The 12139-nt window shown below is 40.1% G+C and overlaps 1 protein-coding gene across 2 annotated transcripts in view; it reads left to right on the forward strand.

Moving 5' to 3' along the window:
• Window positions 1-12139, forward strand: part of PDZRN3 (PDZ domain containing ring finger 3) — a 206203-nt gene that overhangs the window by 157754 nt on the left and 36310 nt on the right. Inside the window, exon 1 of one of the 2 annotated variants that reach the window (XM_019504738.1) lies at window positions 6765-7005. The exons of the other annotated variant lie outside the window; for it this stretch is intronic. Within the exon in view, the coding sequence (XP_019360283.1) occupies window positions 6937-7005 (69 nt within the window). The 5' untranslated portion in view covers window positions 6765-6936. Of the gene's footprint in view, window positions 1-6764; window positions 7006-12139 lie in introns of those variants that run through there. 2 annotated transcript variants of the gene reach the window in all.

A 12139-nucleotide genomic window follows, 5' to 3' on the forward strand; every position in this document is an offset into this window, starting at 1 on the left:
TGATCCAAAGCCATTGCAGGTTGCGATCTACTATTTTACTTGCTCATTTGTATGAGAGTGAACTTTATTCGCTTTTGGGCACACGTCTATCAGTTTTAAAGATTAAGCATTATGTCAATAGTTCTCATGCAGCATTCAAGTCCACAAAATCATTTTGTTTGCCTTAAGATTGTTAACAGACTATTATTGCTTTTCCTGGAAACATTTTTATTTTAAAATACACCATCACTCATAGGAGCCTTTGCTTACCAGTTGTAGCCCTCCAACACGATATTTCATAGAGAAAGTAAGATGGGGATAGATACTCTGTAAGTAATTTCAGCCTTGAGGGCACATGAACCTCACAGGTACAAGTGAATGGATAACGTTTGATTTGGTAATGCTATTCTTTCATACTTGTTCTCTTTTCCTGAGCAGTTTCAAATGGCTTTACTTTTCTTTTTTTAAATTGCCTGTTACTTGAAGCCAGTACCACCCAAAGCCCTGATATATTTTCCACCTCTTGCAGGCACCCCCGACTCATTTTTGCATATACTCAAAATCTTCATTCACTAAAAATGAGGACGTTACTTCCCCAGTAGCAATTATAAGCCCTATATTGACTGCGCTGCTTTGGTGTCAAGCAGGGACAATTGCAAATACCTATGGCAGGAAGCAGAGGCTAAAGCCAGCTCTAGTGCTGCTCTAGGTCTTTCTTGCCCTAGCATCAGTGGTTCTTAATCCATAGGCTGCAGAGGTATGGCAAGGACAGATGATGGGAGTGGGTTGGAGTAATTGGCTAGCCCACCTATCCCAAATATCCTCACGGCACCAAGCAGTGTTTTGCTAAGACAATTTACCCCACGACCAGACTGAAATGGACTGTGCCCGCCTCTTTAGCAGGAGCGTGGCCCTCTTCCTTGGCTCTCTTGAGACCATTTTAGCAACACGTGAACCACTGCAACACACTGCTGCTGAGGGTGGAGTTCTGGGACAGCGTCTGGCAAGCCCCCCGAGACTTTAAAAGTTTTCAGATCCCTCAGGAAGCCTCTCTTCCACCACAAGTGTTAAGGAACGAGGACTGAGCAGTTGGCAGGTTCACAAAACCTAGACAAAAACATGCTCCTTCAACTACTGTCACCCCTTTTGCAGTAGCTACCCTCTGGTGTCTTCCACCCCCTTCCTTCATCTCATTAATCCAGTTTGTAATTGTCTGGTACAGTTTCTTTTGTTGCAGAGTCTGTTCCTCACCTAAAACAGTGGGGTCCTGACCCTTGATTAGGATCTTAATACACTACCATAATAGGCACAAAAATGGTAGGTCTGTAGCAGTAAGGCTTTTGTGTACTGTGGGTCAACTATTAGAGGACTAATTCTATTAGAAAGCAACAATGACATATGAACTGGTAATTTAACCTATTACACAATGACTTTAGAAACAATTGTGATAATTCTCAGGATTGCTTTTTTTCCCCCCCTTAAAACATCAGTCTGTTCCTGGAGGACTTCTCCTCTATTTCAGCAATGGAATTTAAATGTTCAGCTTAGAGGGATGCTCCAGATGCCTTTAGACTAGTTCAGAGTACAGGACAGTTCCTTTAATAATTTAATAAACATCATTCACTCATTTTGCTAATAATCACTAGCAATATTTCCAAGGACCAAATGGAGTAGAACAGGATCAGGATCTAAAGGCACCAGCATTACCTTCTGGAGCAAATTGCTGGCTTTAGAAATTTGCTTTCACATGCTCCCTTCTGGTGTGAAGCTTTCGTTTAAATACTTTGACTTCAATCCTGAAATTTCCAGTACAGAGGTAGAGTACTACACCCACACAAGAGCCATTTCAGGATTGAGGTTTCTCATTATTTAAATTTAAAAAAAACACCATTTGGCTAATATACTCATACCTGCACAGTGACCAATAGGAAGGAAGGGTTTGCTTTCAAATCCTCAAAAGCCAATAAAGAACTATTAAAAAGAGCTTTTTAAAAAGTTGAACCACACTAATTACCTGTCTTACTGAGACCCAAACACTGGATAGTCATTGGAGGTTTGTCATACTAAAGGTTCACAAACAAAACTAATGAGAAGAGTTACAATGGAAGTACTCTCTCAACGCATTGGCATTACAACACTGATGGAGCTGGCCCAACAACCATGCTTTACAGGCATCCTGAATGTGCTCTGAAAAATTCCAGATGTGCTTTTTAAAGTACTGCTGTATGGCACAGTTTACTTTCGCGCCCCTCCCTGTGATCATAATCAGGGTAGTTTCCTGGCTTCTGTTTACATTGCATGTGAATGCAGGACTTCTGATTAAGAACAGCCAGCTGTTCTCTCCCCTTGCCTCTGGTTCATCTGAGTCTTAAATATTTGTAAAAATAAGGAAAATAATTAGAGCGTCAAATAGATTAACCAAAAATGATTCCACCCACTTGAATAAACTGAACCTGATAGAAATACGTATGTTCAGGTAGATGGCAAATATTTACTATGTGTGCGAGCACACAACATAAAAAAGCTGAGCACTCAAGAATAAGGAAATGCTAGAAATGAGGTCTGGATGCTAGTCTTTCCCCTCTCACCAATTTCCTCTGTGATGCTGGCTTTGCTGAAAACACTTCTACCAGTCACCACTTCCATGGGAGGTATCTAACTATGGGCTCTTTATTTTCTGGACACCTGACTTGAGACCTTGGGTTCTGATTTGCAGAAATACCAAACATTTATAATTGCAATTGAAGTCAGTACAATCCAAGCACAGCTCCCATTAAGTGCCACATAGCGCTATGCACGCTGAAGAATCAGCTCCTAGGAGTCCCAGATTGGGCCTCCAAAATTAGCAGATACTCTTGACCTTAATATCTCTGTGTCTCTGCTTCCCATTATAAAATGGAGATAATGATGCCCCGTAGCCCCAGGGGGTGCTGGGAATAAAAGTTAATGTTTGTGAAGCTCTAAGATACTATGGTAATGATAGCCACAGAAGTCCCTATGAGGAAATTAATTCTGTCTTCAGATCAGGGCTTGAATAGCATGGGGTAAATAAGGGATGGGGGCACACATTGAACAATGAGGAGAAAAAATATTGAATATCTGCTCATTAAGTGAGCGCTGGCCTTCGTGCATACTGACTGAGACAGGGGTCTGCAGCAAAAAAACCCAGCATCTGATCATGTGATTAAAGACTACAATAATGCATATGGACAAGGGGGCTAAATTAATGTTGCACAGGCAGCCTGAATTCTGGTATTTCCTTACTTGAGTGTTTGACTTTACAATCTTAGTCATATTGTATAAAATGTATGTAACTAGCTCTATAGTAAAGCAAATGGAAAAAACAGAATATCCATCACACAGCATCATAATGACACCACATGGGGTGTCACCATGTTTGGCAACTTTAGATCCACCCATGTTTTCTACTTGAACCGCGAGGGTTGTATGGTATAATCTCCTACGCAGGTCAGCACTGGAGTCCAGGCTTAGCTGAACTTCCTCCCATCCCGAACAAGCCCTCAGCTACCAGTCTCAGTCTCCTTGCTCAGCCAACCTCAGTCTCTTCCACTAGCTTCCTATCCAGTCTTTCCTTTTCATCATCTACTAAATTCCAGTCTTACTGGCGCAACTCCATACCCCAGTCTCCTGTCATCCTCCCCAGCATCCCCAAGCCCCCCTATTCTGGGGCTTGGACTTAACATAATCTAAAGGATCTGGAACTACATCTGAAATGGAAAGGGGTCTGCTCAGACTCCTGGTCCCAGGCTGGCACTTGCTCATCATGGATGGAAACTTGAGAGAACTGAACCATGAGAAGAGAAAGCAGATGGCATAGCCCTGGCATTATATGCTGCTCCAAAAAGCATGCTAAAGCTTCTCAGAGAACAGATCTCCTGAATTTTTATTTTATTCTTAACTAGGACAAAAACACCTGGTTTCCTGAACTCTCATTTTCAAAAATGACTGAACCATTTTCTATTCAGGGGCAGATACCCAGAACAGAAATTCTCTGTCCAAATGGTTGAACGTCTGGCAAGGTGTCTGATAACGGGATGTGGGAGGTAAAATTATTAACAGGTAGTGCTACCGGCTCCACATATATAGAGAAATATGAAATAGATACAGATAGTGGAAAGCATTTTTGCATTTAGCTCAGATTTTTGCTTCAGTGTCAAACTGATTGACCAGAGCAGTGCAGCACTGCACAGCCAACTATATTCATTCAGCACTGCACAGCCAACTATATTCATTCAGCCCAATTGCATGCTAGTGAACAGCATGTTTCATCTCTTTGAGTCAAGGATTTGAACGCTTAACCCTTCCACTGAAAAGCACGACGATCCATTGGAGCCACTCTCCTGGCTTAATTTATGGACTATCTTTTTAAATATTCTTCCATCCCAGTGTAGATTACTATACCAATTACAATGGCATTTGTTGTACACAACCAAATATGAGCTCAAATACATAAAATAATACAAAGGTGCTTTACTGTTTCTATTGCAGCTAGGACCCACCACATTGTCTTACTGCATTTCTTGCAATTTCTGGGAATGCACAAATCGCTAATAAGAAATGCTGAGGGGACAACTAAAATATAGTAAGCAGCAATTGCTTTTAAGTTGACACTTTTGCCTTTTTCAGAAGCCCACATTTACATTCAATAGAACAAGCTTCAGTTTATACAGCATCTCTGGGAGATGTAATATTTAAGTATCCCTTAAAATTACTTTAAAATATGCAGTTGTATGTTTTACAGCACCTCTATACTTCCTGCTCTTAAGTCTTTCAGCGTCATTATTTCAGAATACCAATCCCTTATCTATATGAAATGTTTTTCATATTTTAAGGGCCCAACGCAAAGCTCTTTGAAGTTAGTCGGACCTTCTGCATGTATTTCAGACTTGCTCAGAAACTTTTATTCAGGAATGACCTGATTACTTTCTCACTATTTGCCCTTCAAGCTAGGGAGCAAGGTCTCCATATGTCTTGACCTTCTCTGACCTTAAAAGTTGCACCACCCTTCATGGAAATTAGATAAATAGCCTGTTCAAGAAAACAAGTCCAAGGTTTATATCGCAGCCTTTAAAACTCATCTCCCAGGGCCTTACTCGGGAAAGCATTACAGTTCTGGTTATGGGACTTGCTGCACCTCTGTCTCCTTTCTGTTCTTTGAAGCCCCCTGAGATGCTTGACAAGTGGAAAGGATGCCCTTCCTTTATCCCCCTGCTGCCAAGCCCAAACCGATCTATCCACATCCATCATACAGAAACACCAGGTAACTGACAGCATGACTTGAACATGCTTAACTTCAATGCAACTCCAGTGAAGATACTTCTGATTTGCACCAACATGAGGAAGGGAAATAAGGCCTTCTGGCACCAGCACGTGGAAGACTAAGGCCACTTCACAACATTTCAAGCCAACAGATAGATGGTGGCTCATTGAAAATAAGAGGTTGGTGATGCCAGAGCCTCTTCACAGCAGTACCCCAGAAATGATTTTGGATACTGCAAACTTCTTGGAGTCAAGTGCTTTTCATACGAGTTGTAAATAAATTGTTGGCAAAATCCTACCATCTTCAGAGGAGCTCCTACCCACAGAGCCTAGGTGGCTGTATGCAGTCTGTATTTCTGTAGCCCTTTCATGCCTTTAACCATCCACACAGACGTGGTTTTTACTTGGTTTTCTCCTAATTCCTCCATTGCACAGTGCAACAAAGAAGCCATAATGAAGGCTAAGCATTTTTTGAATACTTATCAGTTCCTGGGCAGAATACTTGATTCAAGTTCATTATGCCAGGAAGTTCAATGACCCAGACCCTAAAATAGCCACAGATTCACAGCCTTGTCAACCAGCTCCGTAGCTGACAGTAGAAGGGAGTTTTCTAGGTAGTTTGGCAGGTCTTAAGGTTAAAGATTATAGGCTTAACATAGGTAGATGTAGGTAGGATATAGCTGTATCTATGTATCACATGCCTTTTATAGCATATGCTCCCACTATCTGGCAAAGCTTAACTTGCTAATGATTGATAGCTCTCTCTGGTGTATAAATCTTGCAGTATAATGGGGTCAAGTACTACAGCTAACACGTTTCAAAAGTAAATATAAAACATTTATTTTTAAATAAAAAAGATGTTCGTTTCCTGAAGGCATATATATAGATAGATAGATAGATAGATAGATAGATAGATAGATAGATAGATAATGTCACACACACGTGTGCACACACACACTCTCTTACAGAAGTATTCATTACAAGGTACCTCTGTAATTGTGGCCAGATATCTGAACTGTAATCTCCATGGGGCAGAGACTGCCTTTTGTTAAGCATTTGCACAGTGCCAACATCAAGCAAATAATAATTGACTGCATTTGACTTTGCCACGTTTAATGCTGAATTTTGTATCGTCAAATTCCTTTCATTGCAGCTTGCATTGAAAATGTATTTGTATTCTGCTTAAATATGTTAAGAATTATCCTGAGGGAATATAGTAAAATGTAGTCATGTTTATTTGTAATTGCTACAAAACGGTTTACAAAATTGCTAGTGTCTTTTATTATGCCTGCTACTGAAGCACTTGCTTGTTAATTAGAGAAATTTCAGCTGTCATCGTCCGCAATTATAGCTTCTGTATCACTGTCTGTTATGAATAGTCAATGAGGGCTGATTAATATGCATGAGTAGCAGTATATAGTGTGTGCATTGGACCACAGTACAGCAGCTTGACTAAAGCAGTAGAGGGAGTGTTGTGTACTCTGAGTGAACGAGGGAAAGCGCTAAAGAAAAGGGTATAGTTGCTCTGCAACAAACGGTGCAATACCAATGTCAATTGTTTCAGTTTAGCTGGCTCACCTAGGTATTTGAAAGGATATCTGCATGCATGCTTGTTAACAGCTATTTCTCTGGCTGTACGGGTGAATAAAGAAGACTGTCTCTGACACTTACTTAAACATGGGATGCAGTTTGTGCACTCTACAGAAGCAAGAAGAGCAGTACAAATTACTGTATGAAGTTTGTCAGGTAAAACCATTAGATTTCATTTCTAAGAACAGATGTTTTGTAGGCTGCTGGCAATTATTGTTGTTTATGGGTGGGGGGGAGAAAGAGGGTGCTTGCAAAACTGATAACATAGGGGTTTACTGTCTGTCTCGATGCACGTGCACTGCACATTCTTTTATTATTACTACTATTACTATTATTATGTGCCTTTCCAGCTCCCAGGAGGCGAGATATTTAAATTCACACTGATATGCATCAAACTTGCTACAAGCCTTCGTGTCACAGTCAGGGTGCCAGAGTCATTTTCTCCAGCATGTATTAAGTAAAATGTCTCTCAACAAGGGTCATAGCTTGGTCATGCACTCTTTGAACAAGTTAGAAAGACATGTGCGATGATTGATGCTCAGGAGGGTTTTGTCTCTGTTTACAAGTAATTATAAGACACTTCTTTCTGTGGGATGCATGTATTTGCTGATGACTTCAGCCTTTAAGCGACTCTTTAGACAAGTTTTAAGTCTCGCAGTTTCTGCTTCTCAGCACGTCACTTAGCTAATGTGCATCTTCAACTACTGCTGTATCCCTCTTCACAATTATTTTTTCATACTAAGTTCTTTCTGAGGGCAAATAACCAATTTACTAACTCCTATCTTAGCATAAGCAGAACTTCATATTTCCCAACTCTCTGTAATGTTTGCAAGGTATTTGTTTCTGCTGGCAGGCTCCCATAGTCATCTTACTCATTTTTATTCATTTCAACTTTAATGTATAGTGAAAATTGGAAAGCGCCTATTATATTTTCATATCTGAAAAGTATGGGGCTTTTTATGCTGCTCCAACATTGCATCAAATAGAAAATGCCTGAATATTTTGAAACAATGGTAACTAGGCAGTTCTCGACTTATATTAAGAATCTGAAACAATTTCAAAGCACCACATGCAAGTATTGAATCAGTTGACATCTCTCCGAGATGTAATTTTCTACACTTACCGGTAGAGGGTGTTGCATATCATTACAAAAGAGTTGCCTAGTAAAATCATGTGGTCTTTGTTGTGATACTACCTGTATTTGATCACAGGATATACTGATGTCATCTGCAACATAGTGAGTAAAATCAGTGTCATGTATCCTATGCTAATTAGGAAGTGATTACAATTTAAAACACAGAGCTTTGCTCTTGTTCTTTTTCTCCCTACCCCCACCCATTCCGACCCCCCAAGGACAAGATTGCTTTGTGTAAAAAAACGTTGTTAAATCAAATGGCAAGACGTGTTTATACTCATTTTGACTTGTGGAAACTCATTCAGCCTTGTGAAGCTGCTGTAATGCAGGTCACGATAGGAAGACCTCTAAAGCAAGATAACAAGATTTCTTGGACAACGTTCCTAACCGAGACCCAGCTTTTGATGGTGCCTGCAACAGTAGGGTTGAAGTCGATATTGTTTGTGTGAATCCTTCTGTTAAGATGAGGTGATGTCTGTCGTAATCGTTAGCCCACAGCGTCGCCAAGTTTTCACGCAGTCTAGGCTTGAGGACTATCAACGAATCGCATGTTCAGAAGTACAACAAGCAGAACAAACTGAAACAGCAGCAAATTCTGAATATTTAACCACTTGCAAGACGTGCAGGATGTTTTGTGTCATGTCAGAAGGCAGAGGAGAATCTTTTCGACTCTCTAACATCATTTACCTTCAGTTTAGCCTCACGAGGATACCTGAGCAACTTCATAATGTCTGATGTTAAGCCCATGCCCGACTGTGCAGGTTCAGAGCTTCATTGTTAAATTAGAGCATAAGCCGTCAAAGTGCTCAGATCCCGCTTTGTGCAGTGTACTTCAGTACATACCATGGGCAAGCGCTCAATTTTAAACCTGTTCTTAAGCCCTATGGAGAAGCAAGGCCTGAATTTCAGCTTCTCCAGAAGTCATAGATTACAGTTTTAATAGATTGAAAAATCAGACATTTTAATATACTAAAGCTCCTTTTTTTATTTACATAAGGAGTTGGGATCATAAGCTTCATACATAATATTGTGCACAATTAGTCTATAGGCTTAACTTTTTTTTAAAGTATTTATGTACATTTTTCCACCATATCTTGACACAACCACATTTTCTGTGGGTTTTAGAACACTGTGTAGTAAGCTAAATTTTTATATTAATGTAGGGAATTTGCAGATTATTAGAGTACATAGGGTGATGTCTATCTAGAATGTGAGACCTGCAAAATAATTTTAATTCAAAATAATAGGACATAAATGCCAAAAATATGAAAACACTTTCACTTTAGTAATAAAATGGCTCTTGCTGTGGTCTTTATGTTGTACCCTTCAAGACAACCTAATATAATGAAGCTATAAAATAAAGCTCTATGAAGACTAAAAGAAACATTTTTTAAACAAGATTAAGTCTGATACAGCTTATAATTCACTTTTCTGAAATACTAAGCATTAGTACAAATAAATCCCTTTAACCTTATTTTTAAAAGTTCATGACTCTGGAATGGAGGAATTCAGAAAACACTTGCAAGAATTAATAATAGTGCATAACTGCACTTTCTCTTTTAGGCCAAGAGCTTTAATGTGGCTGGGAAATTAATGCTTCAATAAATTACAATTCCAGAAGGTCCAGTACGTCTGGCTCCATAAGTCCTCATAACAGGGAGCACAAAGAGGATCAAATATACCAGGGCTCAGGCTTTATCCCTTCCTCATCCATAGATAATTCAAAGAGATCCTCTTCATTAAGGGCTTTGGCACACTGCCTACAATTTCTTTTTGGGCCGCTGTGAGCTTAATGATGCAGAACAATGGTCTTCCCTCTTGTTGAACACATACCTTATTGTACCTTTAATCACATAATAAAAAGCAAATTAAGACACCTAGTCATTAAAGAGCATTGTGGATGTTGTGCATATCAATGCTTTGTATTATGAATTTGAAGGGGGGGACCATGGCAACTTAAAATCTCCATGACACAGAATGACAGTTATCACTGGATATAGCTAAGCATTGTTAATATACTGGGATATGATCTCTTCTAGTTGTCTAGTAGCTGTGACAAGTCATTCTTAGACAAAGCTATAAATACACAGAGCTTCTTGACACTTCCAAGGTGTTTCTACACCTAGTATGAGTCTGCCTTCATGAGCAACATCTGAGATAACTAAGAAGCCCATAGAAGATAATGAATTTATCTAGTTGTTTTCAATACTATTTGAAGGCAGGAAAGGAATAATAGCCAGAAATTTGGGGGGGGGGGCACGCTTTACTGGAAGCAGCAGAGTTACTTCGACCCAGCTCTGCAGCATCTGTATAGATCGGGCGCTTCAGTAGGGCTTTTTGGCACTTTTAACTAATGCTGATTCAATCAGCTATTAGGTAAAAGGGACAAAAAAGTCCCACTAAAGCACCTAATCTATAAAGACATTGGGAAAGCCAGTTGCAACTAACTCAATGCCTCTTCTGGGCATGCGCTGGGTTTGGTGAGGGGGTGCACCAAGTTTAAAGTGCCATTTTGGGTTCCCCCCACACCTGCAAGCAGCCAAAATGCTTTTATCACACCATTTTTCCAGTACTGTTTTTTTATCACTCAACAACTTCAGCTATCATTGAGACTAACAGACGAAGAGTACTTGGGACCCTACAGCAGAGGTTCCCAAACTTTTTCTTATTGCGTACCCCCTTCCATATTCACCAGCATACCCCTGCCAGCATACGTTTTATCTTTAACCCCTTATTATAATGAAATTAAATCCACCAGTACACAGTTTCTCCCATGGAGTCCCCAGAGATGTCTTGTGTACCCCCAGGGATATATGTACTGTAGTTTGTGAACCCCTGGCCTACAGGATAAAACCTAAGCACGCTGTACTGAAGAAGCAGATATAAAAGCATGGGGACTCTCTGCGGTCAAACTTTTTGTGTTTCCAAGTTGATGTAGCAACGACACCAGTTAATAAAGACCCCAGTTCAGTAAAGCACCCGAATCTTTGCACAGCACATGCCTCAGTGCTTACCCGCACCTTTCAAGAGCAGGCATGTACAACTTTCTGCTGTGATGTATAATTGCTGAATCTGACTGAAGGAGGCAATGGTGGAAAGGTGTTTGCCTAGATATATTGAGTTGGTGGAGCATGCTCCAGTTCTTAAAGCTGGTGGCGGACATCCACCTCGCACAAGCCGCTTGCTGCCATAGGCACGCCCAGTTGAATAAGCGCAGTTGACTGAGTAAAGAGACGAAACTCCCCTCTGCAGCCTGCCCTTCTGGAGCAGGGTCGAGATACACTGATAGGGCACAAGCTTGCATTACCGCTGGCGATCGTCTGGGATCAGGGGATTTCTGCTCCCATGGACGTGGCGCTGGCACCTTTCACGAGGCCTGAAGTTCACATATAAATAAATAATTGACATCCTGACCTTTTTGTGCCTGAATAAATCAAACAGAAAGCTCCATTCACAGATTCTTAGCTCACACATCACTGGGGGAAGCAAAAACAGTTGAATTTATGCTTTTAACATTAGAATTGGCTAAGTGGCCAATGCCATAAAAAACACAAAAGTCAGCCTGAAAGTCACCATGACAACAAGAAAAATCATATGAATAAGGCACTGAACATTACTGTACTCAACTGACAACTTCCTACAACAAATAGAAACCGTGAAGTCGCTGCCTTCTTCATGTCTACAAATGCAACACCATTATGCAAAGCTGGTTTAAAATATTCAAACGTGTATTTTTTTTATTAGGCTTCCAAATCCTCATACACATTTACCATTGTGATACGCCAGCTAAAGTAACTTTTTATTAAGAATGCGCATAAGCCAATTGGAGTTCAGGCTTAAAGGTAAGCTCACGTTCGCACTTTCCTTGGCAGTGACACCATCCTAAATTAAGCCCAAAGTAAGGATCGATAAAATAAATCAAAATTCAAAACACATTTAAATTAAAAAAAAAAAAAAAAGTTTCTAGAGGTAGATTTAGGTGGAAGATTGTGTGATGAAAGTTCCCTCATATTTAATTAGGCAGACAGAGAATGCAATTAGGCTAGATTTCAGTGGTTTTCAAAGTTAATCCTTTCATGGCTGTGCTATCCATATTAAACTAACCTACTTGAAGCAAGTTCTCCGATAAAAAAAAAAAAAAAAAAAAAAAAAAAA

The sequence above is a fragment of the Gavialis gangeticus genome, unplaced genomic scaffold, assembly GCF_001723915.1.
Source record: "Gavialis gangeticus isolate Ggan-Ray unplaced genomic scaffold, GavGan_comp1, whole genome shotgun sequence".
In the NCBI taxonomy this organism is placed as follows: domain Eukaryota; kingdom Metazoa; phylum Chordata; order Crocodylia; family Gavialidae; genus Gavialis; species Gavialis gangeticus.